Source organism: Hyperolius riggenbachi, chromosome 11, assembly GCF_040937935.1.
Source record: "Hyperolius riggenbachi isolate aHypRig1 chromosome 11, aHypRig1.pri, whole genome shotgun sequence".
Lineage (NCBI taxonomy): Eukaryota > Metazoa > Chordata > Amphibia > Anura > Hyperoliidae > Hyperolius > Hyperolius riggenbachi.
This window is the reverse complement of record NC_090656.1, coordinates 74,915,311-74,941,896: the sequence shown is the minus strand read 5'-3', so window position 1 is coordinate 74,941,896 and position 26,586 is coordinate 74,915,311. Positions and strand designations below refer to the sequence as shown.

At 44.7% G+C, this 26,586-nt stretch overlaps 1 protein-coding gene across 1 annotated transcript; it reads right to left on the bottom strand.

Annotated features, from left to right (window-relative positions):
* Nucleotides 1-8,104: 8,104 nt before the first annotated feature.
* LOC137539147 (uncharacterized) lies at nt 8,105-26,311 on the bottom strand. The gene is made up of 2 exons (XM_068261648.1): nt 26,027-26,311; nt 8,105-10,804 (listed from the first exon to the last, which is right to left on the bottom strand). The coding sequence occupies exons 1-2, from the start codon at nt 26,297-26,299 to the stop codon at nt 9,536-9,538; spliced, it is 1,542 nt and encodes a 513-aa protein (XP_068117749.1). The 5' UTR covers nt 26,300-26,311; the 3' UTR covers nt 8,105-9,535.
* Nucleotides 26,312-26,586: the final 275 nt, after the last annotated feature.

Here is a 26,586-nt window from a genome sequence, read left to right as displayed (position 1 = left end):
CCAAGGTAGTGGCCGTTTTTTTTTTCCTGTGTGTTTCTGTGGGGTTAAAAGTGCAACATCTGAGTAAAACGAGAAAATCACGATTGCCAAATAGGCCCGTCTTTTTATCCTATAAATATACCGTACTCCAAATGACCACTCGATCAATATTGTAATTGTTATAGGGGCACTATAGCGAAAAAATGTAAAATATGTGCAAACATAGACAAATAAGTATGTTTTTTCCAGAGTAAAATGAGCCATAAATTACTTTTCTCCTATGTTGCTGTCACTTACAGTAGGTAGTAGAAATCTGACAGAAGTGACAGGTTTTGGACTAGTCTATCTCTTCATAGGGGATTCTCAGCAAAGCTTTTATTCTTTATAAAGATATTCCCTAAAAAGGATTTATACAAAGATGCTGGCCGGTTTCCCTACTCGCTACAGTTTTTTGGCAGTTGGACAGAGCAACTGCCATTCACTAAGTGCTCTTGAAAATAAATATATCCCTGAGAATCCCCTATAAAGAGATGGACTAGTCCAAAACCTGTCACTTCTGTCAAATTTCTACTACCTACTGTAAGTGACAGCAACATAGTAGAAAAGTAATTTATGGCTCATTTTACTCTAGAAAAATGTACTTCTTATTTGTATATGTTTGTACATATTTTAAATTTTACAGTTTTTCACTGTAGTGCCCCTTTAAGCTTTGCTGATTTAGCTCCTCTGAAGATATAATGGGCTGTCTATTGGCACCTGCCTTGTAAATGGTCCATAACTGGATGTCTGATCAGTTTCCGTCTGATTGGCTGCCTATGTGCAAGCGCCAATCTACTCATAGCCTGGAGGGATGTGTGGACTAGAGCTCTGATATACAGTAATGCATAAGCACCATTTACTTGTGACTAGTGCTTGTGTTCCCCATCAAGAAACACTTGCTTACAATGCAAATGCTTTACTACTCTATAGGACTGTTGGGAAGGGTAGATATGGGTGTCAGTATTCAGCACAGTAGTGGTTTGTAATTATGGCATCATACTCGCCAGTAGATTGTAATTTGCACTTCTTAAAGGGGAACTGAAGAGAGAGGTATATGGGGGCTGTCATGTTTATTTCCTTTTAGACAATACCAGTTGCCTGGCAGCCCTGCTGATCCTCTGCCTCTAATACTATTAGCCATAGCCCCTGAACAAGCATGCAGCAGATCAGGTGTTTCAGTGGTTCAGACTTATAAGTCTGATCTGACAAGACTAGCTGCATGCTTGTTTCTGGTTTTAATCAGATACTACTGCAGAGAAATAGACCAGCAGGGCTGCCAGGCAACTGGTATTGATTAAAAGGAAATAAACATATCAGCCTCCATATACCTCTCTCTTCAGTTCCCCTTTAAAAACCCACTGTTATTAATGGGCAACAATAGCAATACCTAATTGGTCCTGTTAGAACAAGTATTTTTTGTTTAACAGATGGAGAAGCAATAGAACTTTTTTTTTTTGGTCACACTGGTGTTCATGTCAAATGCCATGAAGGTGCAACCTGCAGTTTCCTGACATTTGACATACCGCAACCTTCAAAACATTGGAGAAATGCCAATAAAGGTCCTTTCCCCACTTCTGTGTTGCTGAACAGGATTTCAGCAAGGCACAGAGGCCATATGCAATTCAAGGTGATAAAAAGTTCATAACGTGAGCTGTTTATCACCTCCCATCACTCAGGATTTACCAACTATGGCTATCATTCATAAAAGTGAGTTCGGTAACAAATTTGTGCGGGAAAATACCGCTTTCGGTATTTAGACTTCTGGGTGATCAGTCATAAAAATGTTGCCAGTTGCGATAGTAGTGCGGTGATTTCCCGCACTAGGCTGTTGGTAGGCTGGCGTAACAGGAGAAGCTGCCTGAGTCCTTCAGTGTGCTGCTCTCACTACTGCTGCTTGGGAGGTCTGTCTCCATTAAAGGGACTCCGAGCTCTACTTAAAAAGTAAAATAGTACTCACCGGGGGCTTTCTTTAGTCCAGCGCTGGTCGGGAGCTCCCACGACGGCGTCCTGGCTGCTCTCCTAGGCCCCGCTCCGGAATGGCTGGACGGCGGCAGCCCGGGCAACACTCGGCTGAGTGTCGGGCTGCTCCTTCCGCGTATGACGCGGCTGACGTCACACGCCGGCCACCTCGCGTCCTCACGGCGGCCGGCGTGGCAGTACGCCGCATGCGCGCTTTAATCGCGCATGCGCCGTACTGCCACGCCGGCCGCCGTGATGACGCGAGGCGGCCGGCGTGTGACGTCAGCCGCGTCATACGCGGAAGGAGCAGCCCGACACTCAACCGAGTCCAGCCATTCCGGAGCGGGGCCTAGGAGAGGAGCCAGGACGCCGTCGTGGGACCTCCCGACCAGCACTGGACTAAAAGCCCCCTGTGAGTACTATTTTACTTTTTAAGTAGAGCTCGGAGTCCCTTTAACTTAAAATGTATTCTGCATGTTTATCGCTACTTCCAAGGGAGCGGTATTCCCCGTCCGCATACCGCTTGCTCTAATCTTTATGAATTGACATTGTTACATTTGTTAAGATAATCACCACACAAGGCAGTAATTTATCATTCTGCTCAGGAATTTCAGCTTTTCATGCGGAAACCGCCTTTATGAATACACATTTTGCTATGTGCTCAGTAAGGTCAGCTGTTTTCAGCATTTCCGCATGCAGGAATACTTTATGAATGATAGCCAAATTCAATTGCTCCAGTGTCCCATGCTATGCGGAGCGAAGCATTTGTGCCATGGAGCGGTCCTTCTGCACCGCAGCACTGGGGTTTTAATTCATCTTTCAATGCACGTTCAGGCAAACATCACTGCAAAGGTAATATCAGAAGCCTCCTGGCACCAAAACTTTACCTTTGCTGCAAATTGATGCATATTGTGGTCACTAAAAAAGCCACAAAGAAGGTAAATTCCAGCGCTCAATAGCAATTACCATTTTCTCAAACCTCCGTGCCCGCGATGTCTGGTGGCGAAGTTTACTTTCACTGCCGCTAATCAGGTGCCTCCAGGCGCTGAAATTTACCTTCCTTGCTGCACATCGCGGATTTGCACCACCGGGGGTTGTTACGCATAGTTAGAGAACGGTTCTGTGTGAGTAGGGTTAGGTTTAGCCATAATAATATATCGGCAAACATTACCAATATTTTACTATCTGGATCCAGCAGTAGAATATCGCTTATTGCCATTTTTTTAATGTATGCCCTCCAGGGAAGCAGATCACTACCGCCAGTCTCCAGCAGAATCCATAGGAATATATAGACTAATGCCTAGTATACATGCAATTTTCCATCACATTGACTGTCAAATTGATTATTTCCAAGAGGTCCGATCTGATTCTCGATTGATTTTGTATAGAAGTGATTGAAAAAAATGATCGGAAATCAGTTTGGACCTGTTATTTCTGAGAGGTCCAAACTATTTCCAAGAGGAAAAAAAAATGATCGGAAATCAGTTTGGACCTCTCAGAAATAACAGGTCCAAACTGATTTCCGATCATTTTTTTTTCCTCTTGGAAATAATCAATTTGACAGTCAATGTGATGGAAAATTGCATTGTGTGTACAAGGTATTAGAAGGTAAGGGCCTTTACACATTGAGTCCGTTGCAATGGACAATATCACTGCGCTGCAACGCAAGGATATTCCTAAGGGGTATTCCACATCAGGTGCTCTGCAGCGGGTTCAAAAAGCGCAACGCACAAGCATGCTGTGTGTCAACTGAGTAACGCTTGCGTTCAGTGGCAGTGAGGGATACTGTAATAGTACTATATGCCTTACTGTAGTGGTAACGTGGCTTAAATTGCGTAGATTGAAACAAGGCCTTAGGCTTTACGCATATCTTGCTTCCATGAAACGATATAATACAATATTTACAAAAATGAGAGTTGTGCTCACTTTTGAGAGATACTGGACATTCGATACGAAAATGTAATTCTGTACGGTCATTTTTCTGACACTGCAAACATGGCACTGCATTAGATGTGATCAAGTGATCCAAAGCGTTTCTGTACTGCGGTAAAGTGTGAAAAGACAAACCGTAAAAAAGGCCTAATTAAAATATTTAAAAAAATTTGTATTTAATGCTAAAAAGTGCATAAACAAATGTTAAAAAAAAAAAAAAACTTTACAAATATCCATAAGAAAAATAAAAAAAATGATGCTGAGAACCATATACAGGCTAACATTTATTTCCTTTTAAACAATACACATTGCCTGCCTAACCTGCTGATCCCCTGCCTCTAAGCCCTAGCCTAGACTCTGAGCAAGCATGCAGATCAGATGTTTGACAAGATTAGCTGCAGGCTTGTTTCAGGTGTGTGATTCAGACACCACTGCTGCCAGAAAGATCAGAAGGATGCCAGGCAAATGGTATTGTTTAAAACAGGGGTCTCAAACTCGCGGCCCTCGATACAATATTTTGTGGCCCTCGCCGGCAAAAGTTTCCTTATAGTTTCCTTCAGTGCTCCTAAGTAATCCGCCGCATCCCCGCCGCTAAACGAGGGCTGCAGAGCCCCCAAATCGCCCGGGGGGGGGGGGGGGGGGGGGGCGGCAATCTACCAGCATTTCCTGGAAGGGGCAGAGCTTTCAGCTTCAGCTCTGCCCCTCCTGACGTCAATCGCCACACAGATCGCCGCCTCTCCCCACCCCTCTCTGTGAAGGAAGAGTGAGAGGGGCGGGCAGTGAAATTCCTTATGCGGCCCAGCCTCATCCTGACTTTGCCTCCTGCGGCCCCCCAGGTAAATTGAGTTTGAGACCCCTGGTTTAAAAAGGAAAGAGATGTCAGCCTCTGTCTTTCACCTCTGGTTCTGTTTAATCCACTGAGCTCAGTCATAAAATGGTACTACACAGTGCTGTCCATAATTATTCATACCCTGGCAAATTTTGACTTAGAGACTCTGTAACAAAATTTTCAGCCGCTTTTCTTCTATCCTATAAGTTCCTATACCTGTTCTAATGTGGTCTGGATTACTGCAGCCTTTTCTAGTTGCATTGTCTCTGTAATATATTGCATCTTTTCTTTTTCAAGCCTTGTCCAGCCAGGGAGGAATGCACTGCCTCTGCTGTGATAGGGAGAAGTTATGCACACCCTCTCCACACCCCCTGCAGGGTGTGTGTATATGTGCGCGCTGTGTGTATGAGTCACATGCAAGGTCTCTGCTCACAGCCAGCGTGTCTGTGACCTTGTGAACAGCTGTGAGTGCAGGAAGATCAGTTCAAAGCCCAGACAAGCAGCTAAGGCAACACGTGAGAGAAACAGTCCAACAGTCGAGCCACGTTTGAGAGGAACCACTGCAAATGGGCACCCGCTCTGATGATGTATTTCCTGTTTTTCAACCATATTCATTGTTTACAAAAACAATGATTTTGTCACCTGGAAAGCAGCAGGGAGTGGCAAACATGTCAGAGGGGGCTAGGAGAAGACAACAAACAGGCTGGTACTTTTTTTTTTTTTTTTTTAAATGTAAGATTTCCACAGTACAGATTCTCTTTAAAGTTACTCAACCAGCAAGTAATTTTTGACAGAAAATGACATGGGTTTTTTCCTAAAGATAATAACTATGTAGAAGAGGAAATAGAGGATTTTCTATTGATTGAGAAGGGTATGAATAAATTTGGACTAGACACTTTTTGCTCAAATGTAAATAAAAGCTGAGAAATGTTTTTTTCCCCCCTACAATAATGCCTCTCGTACAGTCTTACTATCTTTTAGGAGACACCTATGTCATTTCCCGTCCAAAAATTACTTGCTGGTTGAATACAAGTAACAGTCAAAATTTGCCAGGGGTATGAATAATTATGGGCAGCACTGTATAAGCATTACTCCAGCACACCAATTGGAAGAGCAGTGAGCAAAACCATCAGAGGCCCTGCAGGAATAAAGCATTTCTAGCAGTAACCTTTCCAGCTATTTGCAAGTCACTGTCAACTAGACAAAGTCAATAAGATGCTAATTTGTTGGACTTGCATGAAGCTTGGAATCAGGCCAATCAAATGCATTCCCTGATTATTTAAATAGCCTTGAAGCGGACCCAAACCAAACTTTTTTTTTTTAATTCAAAATATTTAGTTGCACCACTCTGACACATACAAAGATAAACACTCCTTCAAGCATATGAGCATTTCAGTGCATGCTTTTCACCCTCCTCTTTCCATAACTAGGGTTATACAGGTGGCAGCCATTACTTCTGAGCTTAGTAGGAGGTTTTAGATCATGGGTGTGTTTGTCATCAGCTACCCCTCCCTCACAGGGGCATCCTCTATGTGAAATCTCACACAAGCTAAGATCACCACCCCTGTGACATCATCAGTAGCAGCCTGTGTTTTGTTTTTTTATCTCCTCCACCAGTCTGCCGGATTCTGTCCCGGCAGTATGAAAGGAAGGGAGGGGTTCCTCCCATAAATGTAAAATATTTTATATTTGTCATCATGCAGCTGAAAAAAGGCTGCTATTTATTATTATAAGTTAGAAAATAGATTTTATTTCTGAAATCTTGTAATTTTTAATTTGGGTCCACTTCAATTCTAATCTTGCATTGATTGGATGGTTCACAACATTGTTTCACATCATCAAGAACAGAAGAAGAAAGTTTTCATTTACAAAAAACATTTGCATAAATTAAAGAAAAAAAAGGGGGGGGATTTATCCTTCAACTACACAACAATCTATTCTATACAAGACATTCAAACATGCCCATAATCTCAGTAATCAACTGGTAAAAAGCCAATAAGTGAATTTAAAGGACACGAAGTGAGTAGAGGCTGCCATATTTATTTCCTTTTAAACAATACCAGTTGGCTGATGCTCTGCTGATCTATTTGGCTGCAGTAGTGTCTGAATCAAAAACCTGAAACAAGCATGCGGCTAATCTAGTCAGACTTAAGTCAGGAACGCCTTATCTGCATGCTTGTTCAGGGTCTATGGCTAAAAGTATTCAAGGCAGAGGATCAGCAGGACAGCCAGGCAATTTGCATTATTCAAAAGGAAACCGATATGGCAGTATCCATATTCCTTTCACGTAAAGTGTATTTTAAAGCCACACTCTGCAACTAAATAATAAAAATTACCAACTCTGCACCCACCACTGAACTTGCTCTTAACAATAGCTTTATACAAAAAAAAAAAGCATACATACCTTTTCTTGACCTTATATCTTTGCAGTCATGACCACAGTTAGGATACCCCATACCCATTATAGGCTAGATACCATGCCGAGAGTGGGTAATTCAATAATCAACAGTGCCTTGAAGGATAGTGCATCACCTAGCCTGCCATGCTCACTCCCTTGCGATACCACCCTATATGGAGGGGAGGATCTGTGACTGCCAAGCTCCCAAATGGCACAGGATTTTGCCTAGAAGTTTGGGTTGAGAAAAACCCAAAACAGCTCATGATGCTCACATGACCGCAAAGATCTGGAGCCATAAAATGCCATTTTAAACAGCCCCTGGTCCTTATGCAATTAACTTTCTCCTAGGACAGTGATCTGCAAACTTGACTCTCCAGCTGTTAAAGGGGCACTACAGTGAAAAACTGTAAAATTTAAAATTTGTGAAAACATATACAAAGAAGTACATTTTTTCCAGAGTAAAATGACCCATGAATTACTTTTCTCCTATGTTGCTGTCACTTACAGTAGGCAGTAGAAATCTGACAGAAGTGACAGGTTTTGGACTAGTCCATCTCTTCATAGAGGATTCTCGGCAAGGCTTTAATTCTTTATAAAAATATTCCCTAAAAAAAATTTAAACAATGATGCCGGCCAGCGTCCCTGCTCCCTATACAGGTTTTTTTGGCAGTGGGAGAGAGCAACTGCCATTCACTAAGTGCTTTTGAAAATAAATATAGCCATGAGAATCCCCTATAAAGAGATGGACTAGTCCAAAACCTGTCACTTCTGTCAGATTTCTACTACCTACTGTGACAGCAACATAGGAGAAAAGTAATTTATGGCTCATTTTACTTTGGAAAAAATGTACTTCTTATTTGTATATGTTTGCACATATTTTAAGTTTTACAGTTTTTCGCTGTAGTGCACCTTTAAGGAACTACAAGTCCCACAATGCATTTGCCTTTATGAATCATGACTGTGGCGGTCAGACTCCTGCAATGCATTGTGGGACTTGTAGTTCCTTAACAACTGGAGAGCCAAGTTTGCAGATCACTGTCCTAGGAGATCATTTTTCATCTTCTCTTTAAAATAACTTTATAGACTTTATACATTGGAATACCTCATACATGCTGATGCCTTTTCTATTATGCCCTCTATGGGAGTGTTAAAGCTAACTGATTTGATTTTGATACCTCCAATGTATGGACATTAAGCCTTTTTGTCATATACTGTATAACCAGTTTTCAATACCGTCAGTTTTCTCTAAATAAAAGAATTCGGGAAAAAAAAAAAAAAAAAAAAAACTTTATAGGATTTTTCAGCTGAAGAAAGTACCAAAAAGTAGCAGAAAAAGTACTAGCCAAATTATTTTGTCTTTTTTTTTTTGCTTGTTGGGGATTTTAAAGGGACTGAGCACCTCTCATGGGCATGCCTTTAAAGATAACCCAAGGTGGGTTCTAAGAACGTGAATTAGCACACAGAGGCTGGGTCTGCATATACTGCCCAGCCTCTGCTGTGCCCCCTATAAATCATACGCCGAGCTGTCGACACGCAGCCGGCTGTTTACCTTCTGTCCCTCTCGCCGGTCCCCGCCCGCATCCCTTCCCTCCCTGCTGATTGGAGGGAAGGGACGCTGGCGGGGACCGGAGCTATGGAGGAGGCGGGGGAGTGGCGAGAGTGACAGATGGAAGGTAAACATCCGGCTGCAACACGCTGCGTGGCGACAGCTTGGCGTAGGATTTATGGGGGGGGGGGGGGGTAAGCAGAGCTCAGGGGGGCCTGATCAGTATAGCAACAGAGGCTGGGCAGTATAAGCAGACCCAGCCTCTGTGTGCAATTAGCGTTCTCTTTTGGGTTCTCTTTAAAACTCCGACCAGTACTGCACAGTACTTAAAGATTCATACCTTTCTGTAGCTTGTGCTCTTTTTTCATTTAAACCCTGAATTGCAAATAGTTTTCGTTCGATTTCAATTTTAAAATCGCGTCTGCCATCTTGGCTATGTAATAACTTCCAGGTCACCCCTGTCTTCTCTGTTAGAGAAGTGCGTCACTGAATGAAGCAGGAAGAGGAAGTGACATGCATGGCCATTGCAAGAGGCTCCTCCAGAGGGGTCATAGCACAACTTTGGTGGGAGGCGTCTGGCTTAAAGGCAAGCCAATGAGAGGTCCTTTTAAAGGGCATTTTATTGATAAGGTGTGAAAATATCGCCTAGGAGAAAACTCAGAGAAACTCAGTTAATTGCATATGGGCCAAAGGGAATTGCATAAGGGCCACTGTCTGACAGCTGTATGGTGAGTGAGGGTTGTTTTTCCTAATATTCTGGAATTGTTATTAAACAAAAATATATATATATATATTTTCATATACAACAAATGTTTATGGCAATACATTCTCTGTGCATGGAGACATAACTATTTTAAGGCTGCTGATTCTTGGTGATCAACACAAAGTCTTCATTGGTATCTTCATTAACTTTAAACATAGTCTCCTGGACCACAACCATGTCTGCAGGCGGAGAAACAGCTTTGCAATGAGGTTCTTCTGCTTGGGTATCAGTAATCCTCAGGCACTGCCTCTCTGCCCCTCCTGGTGGAATGTATGTGGAGTTCGGAGGTTCTCGAACTCTGTGTTGGTTCTCGATACCTCCACACTGTTCTTTTCCCTTGCTGGGGATTTCATTGAGCATAGAGAATGTGGAAGAAAATGATGCTGAACATGGGCTTTCAACTATCTCTTTGTTTCTGGGATATGTCCACTTTGGATCTCTGTGGCATAAAACTCCAGTGTTGGGGAAAACTTTTGGATCTGGTGGCGAGGTTTCTTCAACAGGGTATGCCAATGACTCATGATCTGTTTTCCCCATCTTAAGCTTAATCACCAACCTCTCCATTTGCCCTGGTCTATTTGGAAGGTTAAGCTCGGCTAAATATTCATCGAGGCCAGGCCGTTTTTTGGCACCGGATTTGGTCAGATCTGTGGAAAACATCTTCATCTGAGTATTTTCGGAGGTCTCTGCATCGCACTCGGTTTCTCCAGCCTCATACAAGTCCAGTTCAGATTCCGGGACATTGAGTTTAACAAGCTTTGGTTCAGTGGCCCCTTGCAGCCTATCTTCTCGGAGCTCTTGCGGGTTTGAGCTTATTGGTCTGTTTTGCAGAGGCAAGATAGGCTGTTGGGCCAGATTGAGATCACTGTATTTGTTCAGAAACTCCTCGCTGTCCAGGTGTCTGCTGAAACAGTAGCTGGAGTCCGTGGCTGAATCGTGGATGAGATTCTGAGCTGCAGCCAGACCAGGCCAACTGGCAGAAGGTTTCTCGGCATCTCTACTAGTGGCATCTTGTGTTATTTTACTGGCCAAGCTATTCACATCACCAGTTTGGTAACCCATTTTGGCACACTTTTCACCATTTTCTGGTTCATTTTTAACTTGTAAATTGGGTTCATTGAACAAAACATTTCCACATTCAGTTTTATTATCATGGATGAGGCACATGAGCTCTTCACAATGACATCTAGCCAGGTATAGTTCGAAGGCAGAGTGTTTGGCCTCTTCTACGTTAATTGTCTCTCCAATGATATACTCTGTCTCTCTCACGATAGAGTAACCCACTCTCTGAAGAATCTGATTTACAATCTTCTCTGGAATGACGGGTTCAACAAAATACACATAATTTCCTGTAAATTTCTGTCCAAAAGAAGAAAAACATTTTATTCCGGGCATTTCAACATTTGGTATTTATTTAATAAGGTCCTGTACTTTTAATAAATGGATTTACAGCAAAGCAAATTAGAGGACCACTATCACAAGTTAGAAAAAAATCAGATAGAACTGACAGGTATTTGACTAGTCCATCTCCTCATGGGGGATTCACAGTATTTAATCTTTACAAAAGCACTACTTGGAAAGAATTTATACAAAGATGCAAATTGCCCTCCATACCCGTTTGCACACTATTCTGGCAGCTGGACTGAGCAACTACCGGTACCTTTCACTAAGTGCTTGAGTAGATGAGCTAGTCCAAAACCTGTCAGATATCTACTACCTACTGTAAATTACAGCAGCATAGGAGTAAAATTAATTCATAGCACATTTTACTCTGGGAGAAATGTATTTGTTTTCATGTATTTTAAATTTTATAATTTTTCACAAGTGGTCCTTTAAAAAAATGGGGTTTGTCTTTTTTTTTTCTATTGAGACAGAATTCAATGGAATTCAACACATTACATAGAAACTAAAATCATTTGAACCTTAGGTGTTCTGTGATTTTACAACCATATGCCACGGACATGCGTTTTAATACAAAATTACTTCCACCTGCAGCAGACGTCTATAGCAGTTTTTGTGTCCTCATATTCCCTTTGCCACGGACGTCTAAAAGGTGTTCAGTACAAAGTTGTGGCGCAGTGCTGACCTACTTCACTTGAAATATGAAAATAATTGTTGATGCAGAAATATGCAAATGTTACTGCAAATCTATGCAGCTTGATTATGGACTTGGACCAGTGAAATGCTTTAACTGCAAGATTTGATTGGTCCATATTACAATAGATTTTCATATTTGCATGATTCTGTATCATAATTAGCAGCATTCTCAATCATTTAAAATGTATTTGCACCTTAACAATCCTGCTGACTAATTTGGACTTTGGCACATGATGATTTGAGCAAGACATTAAATAAACACAATGCAAGCATAGCTGGCACTGGCGTGAAGTTTTAATTACAAAATAGCTGGCAGTCTAAGGGTTAATTTTATTCTAAACGCAGCCCTTTTATTCCCAATTACGTTCAGGCCCCATTTCCACTAGGGGTTTTTGTGTCAGATTTCACGCACACATCCAGAATCGCAGTCCATTAAAATGAATAGGCTGTTTCCAAATTTGTGTCCGTAACAAAAAAAACCCTGAAGCACGGCTTCAGAATTCTGGGCAACGTATTCAAACTCCATATTTATTGTCCCTCAAATCCCTATTTATTGTCCAGCGATGCGTAATATGTTGTCGCTTTATAAATACAATAAATAATAATAATAATAATTGTGCATGGCATGGTTGCAGGCATTCAGATGTGTAATTGCGCTGCACAATTGTCGGCGTCCACCGAAGGACGCACAGCACCAGTGGAAACCCAGCCTTACGGAAATAAAAAGGATGTGCAGTATTTATTGAGCTATAAAAGTGGATTTGGACCTCCACCCAACACCAGCACTGTGCATAAATCATCAGGCCACGCTACTATTGCAGAATTCAGAAAGGGTATAAGAGCTACATTTGTTTGTTATCCTAACTAAACTCGATAATAATGTACTGTCTTGAATGCAAGACATTGCAAGAGTAAAGACAAGTACATAGATTATCATTGCCTTGTGTTAATATTGTGTTATATTTTTGAGGGCTCGTTTCCACTGTAGCGGTGCGGAATCACCTGGATTCCACCGCAGAAGAAATCGCATGCAGGTGCGTTTTTTTACGCGTTATTTTACGCGATTACGCATGCGATTTCGCATAGGTTAGGCTATGTGCGTTTTTAACCATGTCACTGCCTGTGTTAATTTACATTGGTTCCTATGCGGAATCGCATGCGTAATCACGTAAAATAACGCGTAAAAAACGCATGCGATTTCCCTATTAAATACATTAGCGGCGATTCGCATGCATTCCACTAGCAGGCGAATTCGTTGGCTCTTTTGTGCGTTTTTTCACCGCTCATAAAAACGCACCACGCAAACGCTACAGTGGAAACAGGTCCATTCACTTGCATTACGTGTGCGAATCCGCATGCGTTGGACGCATGCGGATTCGCGATCGTGGAAACGAGCCCTGATGGTTCCCAGCATCAGCTGTCTTTATGCCATTGCTATAAGGGGATTTTTGTTTCAAGGTCCCGGTTTCTCACTGCTCTGTGCTTCGGGACTTAGGCTACATTCAGTGACATGTTGCGGTACATTGCATCACACAATGTAATCACCTTGCTAACGCAATGAAAATATGTCATAGTACGTTCACACTGATGCGTTGCATTGCAACAAAATCCGGTGGAGCAACGCAATGCATGCGATGCAGTATCACATAATGTGCATGTTAACCGTTGCAGTGGGGCATATATTATATGTACCACATGCTTCACTGTAGGCGCTACACTTATGGTTGCCGCAGTATGACGGTATACCGGGGTTTGCTTGTTACATGGTAATCATACCATGCACAATCACGTTTTACCGGTTTTCGGGGGGCGTGGGGGGAGGAGGGGGGCTTGGGCGCGGAGCAGGAAGAAGTATGAAGCCAGTACACGCATGCGGGACCCACTGCCAAGTGGGTATTTGTACATCCTGCTGCTGCATCCCCCCTCCCCCCAGCTCTCTATACTGCAGGCACCTATCCTGGCTACGCCCATCTCTGGCTCCAAATAATTGTATAATACCATATACTGTAATACCGTGGTATTGTTTTTGACTGTTATCATACCGTGGAATTTCATACCGTTGCAACCCTAGTTGTACTGCACGCAAAATGCGCAATGTGACTTTTCCCATCCATTGCGATCCTGTTTTTTTTGGCTATGCACCACAATGTGTCATGTGAACATGCCTTTCTCTACTGTAGGGAGGGTGCTGCAGCAGATTCTTTTCAATGTCCACTGTCAGTTTGTAACTTTATACTGGTTGAACTCGATGGACGTATGTCTTTTTTCAACCAAAATAACTATGTAACTATGTAATGCTGTGTGCTCCAGACCTTATTTTATTGCCCTTATCCCATGCAAGAACAGGCAGGAACAGACTTTTTTGCTTATTCTATTGCATTTATACATATCAAACCAAACAGGGAGAAACATTACAGAGTTTTTCAAAGTCCACTGTCACTGCGTCATTGCAGTTAGGGGAAAAAAAATTAGCCTGTAGCTTATTTGTATACATTACTACTGCTTTTCCAATTGTTTTGACAGGTTGTAATTGGTAACAAAATGACATTGCTTGTGCCCTTCGTCACTTTTTTTTCTGTTATCACTGTAATAAAAAGAAAGTTAACAGATTTCTTTACATTTCAAAATTTTTATTAGACAAATACATTATGGTATCATTGCTTGTGGACTTTTTCATTCTTTTCGCTGTTAAAACAAAAACCATAAAAAATATTTCTTTATATTACTAGATTTCTATGAATGAAATTATTTGCAAAAAAGTGACCATATGGCATTGTTAGTAGCCTTCATGAGGATCCATTCACATCGAAAACCACAAAACGCCGGCGATTACCGCTGGCGTTTTGCGGGAGTGATTTTTCCACGATTAACGCAGAAATATCACTGCACACTGTGGCGGTTTTGGAGCTATCACGATTAGCGGTGCTATGCATGCTAATCACGATCGCTAATCGCCGACAAACCGCTGCATGTAACATGTTTGCGGTTAACGCTAACCGCAAACGCGGCAGTGAGAACACTGCCATAGTGTTACATGTTGTAGCAGTTTTTAAAAAACAGCTAGCGGTTAGCCTTGAGCAGGAATCGCGCGATTCCCGCTCAAGTGAGAACGGGCCCTAAAGCTGGCCATACACTGGCCCGATTTGCCGCCGTTTCGACAGCACATTCGATTACTGGGATCGAATCTGCTGCCAATCGTTCGCGCTACACGCCGAATTTCGATCCATTTCGTCCGATCCCGTCGATCGCTCCGTGCGGAAAATTACCGTCGATCACCCGCGGGTAGGGAGCGCGTCGCTAGCGGCGTTCGAGTGCCCGACGACCAACGCAATAGAGCGGCAATACATTACCTGCTCCACCGGCGCGACTGCCCCTGGTCACCGCTGCTCCGTCTCTGCTCTGGTCTCCGGCATGCTTCAGTTCCTCCTGCCCGGCAGGAAGTTTAAACAGTAGAGGGCGCTCTACTGTTTAAACTTTCTGCCGGGCAGGAAGAAGTAAAGTATGCCGGACCTGGAGACCAGAGCGGAGACGGAGCAGCCGTGACCGGGGGCAATCATGCCGACGGAGCAGGTAATGTATGGGGGCATGCGAGCGGGAGCGGCGGCAGCAGCACCACCACCACAACAACAGATTGTGAACGGTTTCAGGCTGAAATCGGTTCACAATCTGTTTGCAGTAAAGTTAGCCGTCCAATCCCTCTCTGATCAGATTCGATCAGAGAGGGATCTATCTGTTGGTCGAATCTGATGGCAAATCGACCAGTGTATGGCTACCTTTAAGCAGGCCATACACTGGCTCGATTCACGGCCGTTTCGACAGCAGATCCGATCCTGGGATCGGATCTGCTGCCAATCGCTTGCGCTAAACGCACCCGCCGATCCGATTCCCTCCCGAAATCGGATCGGACCGTCGATCGCGCCGTGCGGGAAATTACCCTCGATCGCCCGGCGGTAGGAGCGCGTCGCTTGCGGCGTACGATTCGGGCCCGATCCGAGCATGTATACATTACCTGAAGCTGGCTCCGGGGTCCTCTTCTCCTCGCTGCACCGCATTTCCGCATGTCCCAGTGTACGCTTATACTTCCTGTGTCACTCCGGTGACCAGGAAGTTGAAATAGAGGGCGCTCTATTTGAACTTCCTGGTCACGGAGTAACACAGGAAGCGCCGGGATGGAGCAAGAACAGCGGTGCGGTGCAGTGCGGAGAAGACGCCCGGGAGCCAGCCTCAGGTAATGTATACGGGGGGGGGGGGGGGGGGGGGACAGGCGGCAGGAGCAGCTGAACAGATTGTGATCGGTTTCAGGCTGAAATCGATTCACAATCTGTTTGCAGTAAAGGCAGCCATACGATCCCTATCTGATCAGATTCGATCAGATAGGGATCTGTCAGCTGGTCGATCTAATGGCACATCGACCAGTGTATGGCCACCTTTACTCTTTCCTCTTATCACAATCTCATCTCACTACATGCCCTCTGAAGCCCATTGCCTCTCACCTTATTACTCACCTATCCTCTACTACCTCACCTGCCTTACCCTCAAATCGTTAACCGTCCTATCTCCAAAGACATCTTACCACCCACACTCAAGCAAGCCCTCATCACACTTAGAGATCGTTCACAGAGGCATGCTGTAGATTTTTTTAAGTGCAGGAGATTTGTACAAAAAAAAAAAAAAAAAAAAATCGTCCTAAAAGCGCTTACACTATGCTTTACAATGAGATAGTTCTCATTGGGGCGTTCCGTTTGCTTTCCGCTGACAAAAGCACTGCATGTACCAAGTTTAGGGCGATTTGCAAAACACTTGAAAAAGCGCTTTGTATAGCGGTTTCCCCAGCGCTTTAATGAATAAATACATTGTATTCATTCCCGGGGGTAAAGTAATCACTTCCTAACTTAAGTCAAACAAAAATTTGCTTTCCTAAAACCGAAAGAATTTGCGGTAATTCAGGTTGGAGTGAGCTCGAGATATCTCCCAGAGCACCACTGCTGAATATATGCAAATTAACCATTGTACCCTTAGAAGCTAAACACACCTCCAGAACCGCTGGAATGCAATGATGTGTCAGCTTGTTAAATTGTACAGAGCCATAATAATCCAACATGCATACAGACTGTTTCGGATTGTTTGATCCTCATCAGTGCATGGCATGGATTAATTTGGCTCTATGGAGTAGGGCTTGTAAACCGAGAGGTACAGACTAACCAGCAAGCTCATGGTGACCCAGAACTCATTGGAGTGTGTAAGGGACTACAATGGTCCTAAAAGCCCCCTTACTAAGATGTTAAGAAAAACAAAAATTTGCTTTCCTAAAACAGAAAGAATTTGCGATAATTCAGGTTGGAGTGAGCTCGAGATGTCTCCCAGAGCACCACTGCTGAATATATGCAAATTAATAATTTGCATATATTCAGCAGTGGTGCTCTGGGAGACATCTCGAGCTCACTCCAACCTGAATTATCGCAAATTCTTTCTGTTTTAGGAAAGCAAATTTTTGTTTTTCTTAACATCTTAGTAAGGGGGCTTTTAGGACCATTGTAGTCCCTTACACACTCCAATGAGTTCTGGGTCACCATGAGCTTGCTGGTTAGTCTGTAACTTAAGTCAGGAAGTAATTTCAATAATTGCTCTGCTAAAGCGCTTACAAAAACACTTATAAGGCCAGAAACCCACTAGGAATGATTTTCAAGGCACTTTGCAATTTGAAAACGCTTGCTAATATAATGCTATGGGTGTGATCCCACTTGAGCAATGCGATTTTATAAAAATCCCCAATAGGATTGCATTAGCAAGAGCTTTTTTAACTCATCAGCGATTAGAAATCGCACCTAGTGGGTTTCTGGCCTAACATGCAGATCGATTTGGCAAAAAAATAAATGTGCAGCGCGGTCGAGAGCACGAGCGGAACACAATGTGAACGAGGCCTTATACTCAAAAAAAACCCTTCTCTTGACCCCTCTTCCCTGCCCAACTATCGTTCTCTCTCTCTCTCTCTCTCTCATCCCCTTCTCTTCCAAACTACTTCAGCACCATGTTTACTCTGACTCAGTCCATCACCTCACCGCTAATTCTGTTTGATGACCTCTGATCTGGATTCTGCCCCAGCCACTCAACTGAAATTGCCTTATTCAAAGTAATTAATGGCCTGACAACTGCTAAATCTGATGGTCCATACTCACGGGCTACAATTGTAGCCCGTGAGTATGAGGCGCAACACGGGCGCGCACCCAAACCGTTGCTTGTCGCTGCAGTCGCCGGGCGATTGGCGTGGTCAATCGCCTGGCGACAGTTGTCGCTGCAACTTTGCCGCAACTGTCGCTAGTCCGCGTGAGTATGCGGACTAGAGACAGCAACCTCTCGCCAGAACACGGAGCTTCCGGCGGCGGGGGGGGGGGGGGAGGAACGTCAGCGACAGCTTCCGTCGCACAGCTGATCCCTCTTCCGCGTGGGTACGCGGAGGGACCTGCCGATGAGCTGTCGCCGGCCTGTCGCGCACACGCTCACGTGTGCTGGCGACAGGCCACAAATGTAGCCCGTGAGTATGGGCCAAAGGTCTTTACTCTCTTCTTATCTTCCTAGATTTCTCCACAGTCAACCATCCTCTACTTTTCCAAATCCTTTCATCCATATTCATGCAGGGCCTTGCCCTCTCCTGGCTTTCCTAGAGTTGCTCACTACGGCACCACCTCTTCTCCACATCCGCTTACTGTTAGGAGTTCCCCAAGGCTCATTCCTTGGACCTCATTCCTCTGTCTACACCAATGGCCCTGGTCAGCTCATCAGTTCCTTTGGTGTCAAGTACCACCTATATGCTGACAACACCCAAATCTACCTTTCAGCTCCTGACTTGGCTATTCTAACAGCTTGTGTTCCTGACTGTCTCAATGCAATCTCCTCATTGCTCTCCTTTTTTCTAAAACTCAACATGGACAAGAGTGAAAGGGTAATCTTTCCACCCCACAATTCAACACCCCTGACCAACATCACAATCTCTGTCAATTGGCACTTCAATAATACCCATCACCCAGGCTCGCTGCCTAGGTGTAATATTGGACGCGAGTCTCTCATTCAAACCACACATTGACAAACTGTCCTCCTCCTGTCGTCTCCACCAAAAAAAAAAAAAATCTTCCGCATTTGACCTTTTCTCACACAGGACACTAACAAACTGCTGGTGCATGCCCTGAATATTTCACAACCAGACTATTGCAACCCTGCTCTGTGGCCTCCCTGCTGACCGTTTGCCCCCCACCCTCACAGTCTATCATGAGCTGAACTCTGCTGCACAACTCATCCACCTCTGCTCCCAATTCTCCAGCCCTCTGTCAGTCACCACAAAGGATACAATTCAAAATGCTGACTCTCACCTACAAAGCTCTTTACAGTCTAGCTACTCCTTATTTGAATAAGCTTATATCCAGACACCATCCTACACGCAATCTTTGCTCTACTAACAATATTCTACTGTCTTCCTCTCTGGTTACTTTCTCACTCCCACTTAAAGACTTCTCTCGATCCTCTCCCCTTCTTTGGATCTCCCTCCCTCAACACGTCCGCCACTCACCCACACTTACCCTTTTTAGGTGCAATCTGAAAACTAACTTCTTCAGGCAAGCATACTCTCTTACCTGGGACACTTTGGCCACTGACCACCATTTTTACCACACAGCTTCCTTTCCCCTATTGTCTTATCCCTTAAACCAGGGGTCCCCATACTTGTTTGGTCAAGGGGCAGGTCAACATACTTTAGACTGCTGGAGGGCCAGAGAATACATGAAATGATGTAGAAAAACATAACATTGAGCCTAGGTATTGTAGACAGCGCCTATTAACATGGGCAGCCCTCATGTCTCCCATTTAACCAGAGCAGATGTTATGCCCCCAACTCAACAAATACAGATATTATGCCATCAACACAGTATGTGCAGGTAGCATGCACTCCACCACAGCATGTGCAAGTAGTATTCCCTGCAACGTAGCATGTACAGATAGTATGCCCTCCACCACAGCATGTACAAGTAGTATGCCCTCCAACGTAGCATGTGCAGGTATTATGCCCTCCAATGTAGCATGTGCAGGTATTATGCCACCAAAACAGTGCAGATATTGTGACCCTAACATAGCAAGTCAAATGTGAGCCATATCACCCAATGGCCTGCAAAAGCCTGCAGCACAACCCAGAAGCCAGCAAATGACTGCTTTCTGGCTTTCATGTGGATTGGTGGTGCCAAAACTGCTATTTCTATATGCAGGCCACCAATATTTAAAGATGCAGCAGACGCCATCTATAAGTAATACATTTTGTGCATGGGGGGCCAGTAAAAAAGCCTAAGGGGGCCGCATTCGGCCCGCAGGCCTTAATTTGAGGACCACTGCCTTAAACCCTCAGACTGTAAGGTCGATTGGCCAGGGCTCCCTTTCCCCTTCTTTCTGTCCATGCTGTGTAATGTGTGTACATATCTTCCACCCCTATGTACTAAAGATCTATAGTTCATGGGTCATTGCATTAGCTGTAATCCACCATTGTCTTGTACTGGTAAAAAGTGGACCTGAACTAAATCCATCTTTACTTACCTGGGGCATCTTCCAGCCCCTAGAACTTATTTCAGTCCCTCGCCACAGTTCCAGTCTTCCCCGGAATCCCGCTGGACGCCTGTAAGGATCCCCAACCCAACGAGGGGTGGGGGTTTTGGTGCTTCTGCACATGCACGTGTCTGAACAAACATCATAACCTTACCCCATTCAAAATACATAAAACCGAAGAGCTAGAACTTTTTTTTTTTTTATTATCTATTTTTAGGTAGACATCGCCAAAAGGTTTTGCCTTGAACAGTAATTGGACAGAGCATACGCTGCTCCTTTGTCTTCTGCTCCACTGGCTCCAGTCAGAGCTAGAAACTGGGGGCTGCAATTAAATGCAGTCGAATGGCAGCGTTCGTAACCTCACACGTCAGTTTTTGACACATAGGAAAAAAAGACGAAGGCTGGCACCACCAATAAGTATTTATGCTCGTTTTATTACATTAGCAAGATGTCAAAGCTTTGCTGGGCTAATGGCGATAGACTGCTGTTTCTTGCTCGCGCCCGTTCTCAAGCCCTGTAGCCCTGGGCATGGGCATGAGCAAGAAAATGCAATAAAAAGAGCATAAATACTTATAGGTGGTGCCAGCCTTCATCTTTTTTCTGGATCGTGGACCCTGGAGTACGAGGGTCTTTTGGGCTTGGGCACACCAGCCCCCACTTTTTGTGAGTGCCACTCCACTCCACTGTTTTTTAGTTTTTGACACATAATGCAGTCCTTGGTAGTAAAAAATGGTATCATGTCATATCTGAGTGTGGCTGCAGTTTTGCTCAGATGTGACTCAATACGGTGGCTGCCTCTGCCCTGGCTGTGCTGAGCGCTACCAACCACCCAGCTGTGATGGTTACGTATCTGGGGTAGAGGAGACTGCTGAGCTGAGGGCAGCAACCCTTGCAACTTACCAACTGGAACCCCTGAAGTAGAGACAGGGATGACCAGTGAGCTCATGCGTGAGTGTGCACAACTCCTTACAGCGCTATAGTTTACGCTACGCAACATACCTGTGCAAGTACTGCCAGACCCCCACGCATAGAGGCCCGCCAGGATGCCGGCCAGCATCAGTACATGGACATGGCCACCTCTTCTGGACAGGTAACCAACCGTGACACATCAGCAGGCGTGAAGCAGCTGACAGCTTCAGTCTAAACTGTGATAGAGGCCTTAGGGTCATTTCTTTACTGGAATGAATGGGAGCATTCATCCAGGCGACTGTCACGGCGTTTGCCGTAATTTTGTGAATCGATGCGGAAGATAATGGTCTCACAGTTGCAGCGTCTGGACAACACAATTGATATTGTACTCACAAGATTTTAAATGCAACTGATTACATAAACTACTTAAAATGCTTGTCAAAAAAAGAGTGGGCAATACAAGAAATACATAGGAAAGTGTTCAAATGAAGGGAAACAAAATGCTTTCTCAACCGTTCATCTGAACCAGCCCTAAAAGATAGGTGCGTTTTTAAAAGTGTTGCTTCTATCAGCTGACTGTAGCTGACAATTTTCTGTAGATGCGGTCATGGGAAGTCACGTGACAAGCCACAACTGCAAGTTTCACTGAGGACATCACTGCTTTCCACAACGATATTTTTAGGCTTAACCACACTTCCCAAAATAAAAATAAAGTCGTATTTTGGCAACATGAGGCAAAAAAAAAGGGGGCAGGGAGCCACATGACAATGATTTTACGCAACATTACAAGAAATGACATAACTATTTGTTTACATAAATATTTCTGCCAGTACACTAAACACTTTGCATGAAACAGAAATTAGAAAGCACAGAATGCAGCCTTGTAACATAAAGAATGAGGAAATTGGAAAAGTTTCACAATGGGCCACAGTTTAAGCCTCAAGTTTAGAAATTAGCTGGTTATTGAACTTGCTTTTTTTTTTGCTCCCCAAATAAAATGTATTACTTTTACTAGCTATTGCTGAAATAACTTTAGTATAAATGTCAACCGTACATAAAAAAAAAAAAAAAAAAAAAAAAACACAGATCCCTATGGAGAGGAAAGGTTCTAGTTCCCATAGAACCTTCCTATTCCTCTCCTGTTCCCCTAGTTCTAGCCGTTCGGTCGAATACTGCTCTGTGCCTCCGTGGGAGGCTTCAGAATTGCACCTGCACAGTATCTCACATGTACAGAGCTACCCGTCTTTGGGAGCACTCAGGCTCCTGAAGACTTCCGAAGCCTACCGTGGTGGCAGATTGAAACCGGGTGACATCGCTGGAACAAGGGGACCATGAGTGGAACAGGAAGGCTCTATAGGACACAGAGCCTTCCCTCTCCTTAGGTAAATACCTGTTTTTGTTTTATTTCAATTTACAATAGCTGTGATACAAACATAAGAACGGTGGCCAGACTGCAAGAAAACATGCATACACTCTATAAAATAAATACCTGTAATATCTTCTCATACAAGTAATGCATGTTTATAATGGTGGTGACTTATTTACAGTAGAACCCACAGTGGAAAGCGAGGCACGGGGGTATCGAGCTAGGGGTCCAGGTAAACATACGTGGGAGAATTTACTTTTAGTTTTCAGTAGAACAAAGCAGTGTTTTTACTACTTGCATTGGAAAAATTGAAAGTGAAAACAGGCAAGTTCCAACTAGGTTTGGTACTACATGTATCCACGTTTATCGCATCATGTCACATGCTAGTTCAGTTACCTGTTTGGCACCTTTCACACTGCCAGTAAAAACTGGTTTGCAATAAACCAATGGGAATCATCCCTCCCCAAGGAGGATTCTCATTGGGGCACTGAGTAGTGGACCAATGAAAATCCTCCCTGGTGCTTAGGGAGGATTCCCATTGGTCTTCTTCAAACCAATTATAGCCTGATGCTTCACATGGGGTTCTGGAAATCAGTATATCGGCGTTTCTATCCTGCAGGGAGCTGAGTGGACAGCGGCAGCAGAGGAACGCAGTAACACAAAAACGGACAGAAACGGATCAGTTAAACGAGAAAAAATATAATCTTTAGAGGATCAGTTTTTCATTCAGTGCGAGTCCAGCCTTAAAAAGTGTCCCAGTAGGGAAAAAGTGCACTAAATGAGTACTTACCTCAGTACAAGAAAGCCTCTGGATAATCCAGAAGCTTCCCTGTTCACCTCTCTGTTCCAGTGCTGGGACCCCCTTTTGAACCTTTTTTGGAAAGGTCCTGTCAAAGCCTCCAGCCATCCACCTATCGGCATCCATTCACTCAGCAGCCAGGCAAGCAGCCTTTAGCATCCGGCCACCCACCACAGATAGCATAGCCATTATCAACAACCAATCACCCACCTACCATCGACCAACCAGCCACTCACACATCAGAAGGCAGCCCTTCAGCATCCACCAACTTATAAGCAACCAGCCAACAATAACTAGTATCCACACCAAATATACGACCTAGCTATCAACATCTAGCCTCTTTTACCTCACCCAGAAGCACCTAGCTTTAGGGTTGCTCATAATTGAAATTATGAGCAGCACTTCCTGCCCATGGAAAAGGGGGTTTAACTTACCCATGCCGCCACCTTAGCCGATGCACTCTTCCATTCGCGTTCCACATCACTCATGCTTCCTTCTTCAAGGTTGGAGGGAAAAGCATGGGAGCGACATGGAGGGCGAGTGAAGCGCATTGGCTAAGGCGGCGGCATGGGTAAGTTAAAGTGTACCTGGGAAGAGGTGGGGGAAATTATAAATAACTGGGGTTTCCTTCAGCCCTCTCCAGGCTTATCGCTCCATTGCCGTGCTCCTCTTCCTCCTGGATCTTCTGCAATTAGCCCTAAAAGGTCCTCCAGTCAGGGCAGGCAAAGACCGGCTGTGTGCGCTACCCCCCCCGCACTCCCATGGCTCAGAGCGTTTTGTTCCTGCAGTCCTGGCGAGGGGGGTGAGTGCGCGGCAGGGTCTCAGGTTTACTTTAACCTCCATCCCCCACGGGCAGGAAGTGCTACTCATAATCGGTGATGCTCTTCTGAGTAGCTACGAGTCTGTAGCTACTCAGCATATAAATGTTAATGAAGAGCTGATTAATCAGCTGTGACCTCGGGTGACAGGGGGTTAACTTACCCATAAGTCCGCGGGATCTTCTGCTTTCTATTCCCTTAACACGTGAAGTGTTTGCCGTGTTCCACGACTCACTACTGCTCTTCCTCCTTCCGGCTTGAAGAAGGAAGTACGGTAGTGAGTCGTGGAAAACAGCCAAATATAATTTCTCCCACCCAGCCTAATATCTTCCGGAAGCACCTAACAATAAATTTCTCAATACATATCAAGCCTAAATCTCCCACCGGAGGCTCTCTTACTAATTTCTCCCACCCAGCATAATTTCTCCCACCCAAAAACACCCTGCATCATTTCTCCCACACAAAAAATACCCAACATAATGTCTCCCACCCAAAAACACCTGGCATAATTTCTCCCTCCCATAATTTTCCCAACCAATGACACCCAGCAGAACTTCTACCACCCCCCCCCCCCCCCCAAAAAAAACACACCAGTATTTCTCCCACCCAGAACCACCGAGTGTGATTTCTTGCACCTCTCCCAATAGTAGAACCCACTTTAATTTCTCTAACCAAACTACAATAATCCCTACTATATACATCTAATTTCACAAAGGGCCATGAAAACTGACTTTGCTTCCGGACACTGAAAACTTAGCTACGCCTCCGTCCACACAACAGATTGATAAAACGATGGTTTGTAGTCAATTGCCACCATAAACACCGTCCAATCCGTAAAATTGCATTATTAATGGGCAGCCTTATTTAGATAGTTGGCCACTTGAGGACTGCGGTGCTAACCCCCCCTAGTGACCAGGACATTTATTGCTAAAATGGCCACTGCAGCTGCAGGGCCAAACAACACAGAACATGAGTGATTCCCCCCCTTTCTCCCCACCAACAGAGCTTCCTGTTGGTGGGGTCTGATCAGGTGTTTATTTTTTTATTTGTAAATATTTATTTAATGAAAGTTGTAATAAAATGTACTATTTTTTTTTTTTTTTTTTTATTTCTGCTCTATCCCTCCCTCCCCTAGTCAGCCAATCACTGCGATCGGCTGTGATAGGGCTTCAGTGTCACACGGCTGTCCCCAGTACAGCGCTGCTGCAGATCGCAGCGCTGTACAAAGTAATTAGACATCGGTTTCGCCGTCTAACATTCTCCCGAACTCTGAAGGTGGGGCGGAGCTCCGCCCCCCAAGCAGGAGGTGCGCACGATCTCCTACTAGCCCCATAGACAGCCGTTCACGGCAATCAGCGTGAAGCGGTCCTAAGGCTGCCGCACTGCTCACACCAATTGGTGTGGAGCAGTGGGCAAGTCGTTTTTTAAAGAGAAGCTGCGAGTTTTAAAAATTAAAAAAAAAATACTTACTTGGGGAGAGGGAAGCCTCTGGAACCTAATGTCCTACTCAGCCAGCCCGATCCAGCGCTGGGACCCCCGAACCACCAAGAACACTTGCCTGCCCGCACAGGTGCACTAGCATCTTTCTGCTTTGGCTCTGTCAGAAATACAGGAGCCTGATTGGGTCCACTCTACTGCGCAGTCACAAACAACTCTTGCCTACGCAGTAGAATGGACCCTATTGGGAAGGACTGAAGAACACACAGAAAGCCAGTAGAGCACATGCGCAAAGCACCAACCAGCTGACTTTTAGGAGGTCCCACCATTGGATCGCCTCTGCTGAGGATGGGCCAAACCTGTTTAGGATCCAGAGGCTTCTCCCTCCCGGGGTAAGTACCCAACCCCAAAACCCCCCCCGCCCCCCCTTTTTCCCTTTTTTCACTACAGGGTCACTTTAAAAGATATGGTGTGCTACATCATCATTAGTATAGCTACATAAATCATCTTGTATAGAAATACCCATTTGTGCATGGATCCAGGTAATAGCAGAGCAAAGCTCCCTCCATAGTTACCTTCAGAGTCCTGATCTCTTTCCTCCAGGGATACAGGAACAAGTTGACACAGATGAGCTCCAGTATAGCGAAGCCTTTGATCATGAGAGTGATGAGGTCAGCCTTGTCCTCCCGCTTCCTCTTCCCCAAGTTGTCTGTGATGAGCTGAGCATAGAGGCTCCCGGAAGCCCCGTCCCCCCGGCCGCACAGCACCAGCCTGCCCTCCCTGCTGGCAGCCGTATAGTGGCAGAGATAGCGCTGGTACAGGCTGTGCCACTCCGCTGTCCCCTTCATGTCTCCCCTCTGTCTGCTGCACGAGGAAGTGCCTGGCGCGGCCTCGCCGCCGGATTGGCTGTCCCTGCTGACACCGGCTCATGCTATTGGCTGAGGCGGCTGCCAGTCACCCCTGCTGTTTGCTCCTCTGGCCAGGAAGTCTGGAGACTGAAGTGAAAGTGAAGCTGCTCTCATGAATTATAAATAATACAAATACAATACAGGACAAGCACAATTGTATTATAGGAAAACTCAATTACGCTTGGCAATAGCAAGTGTAATGTGGTTACTGTGAATTATGTCTGCTA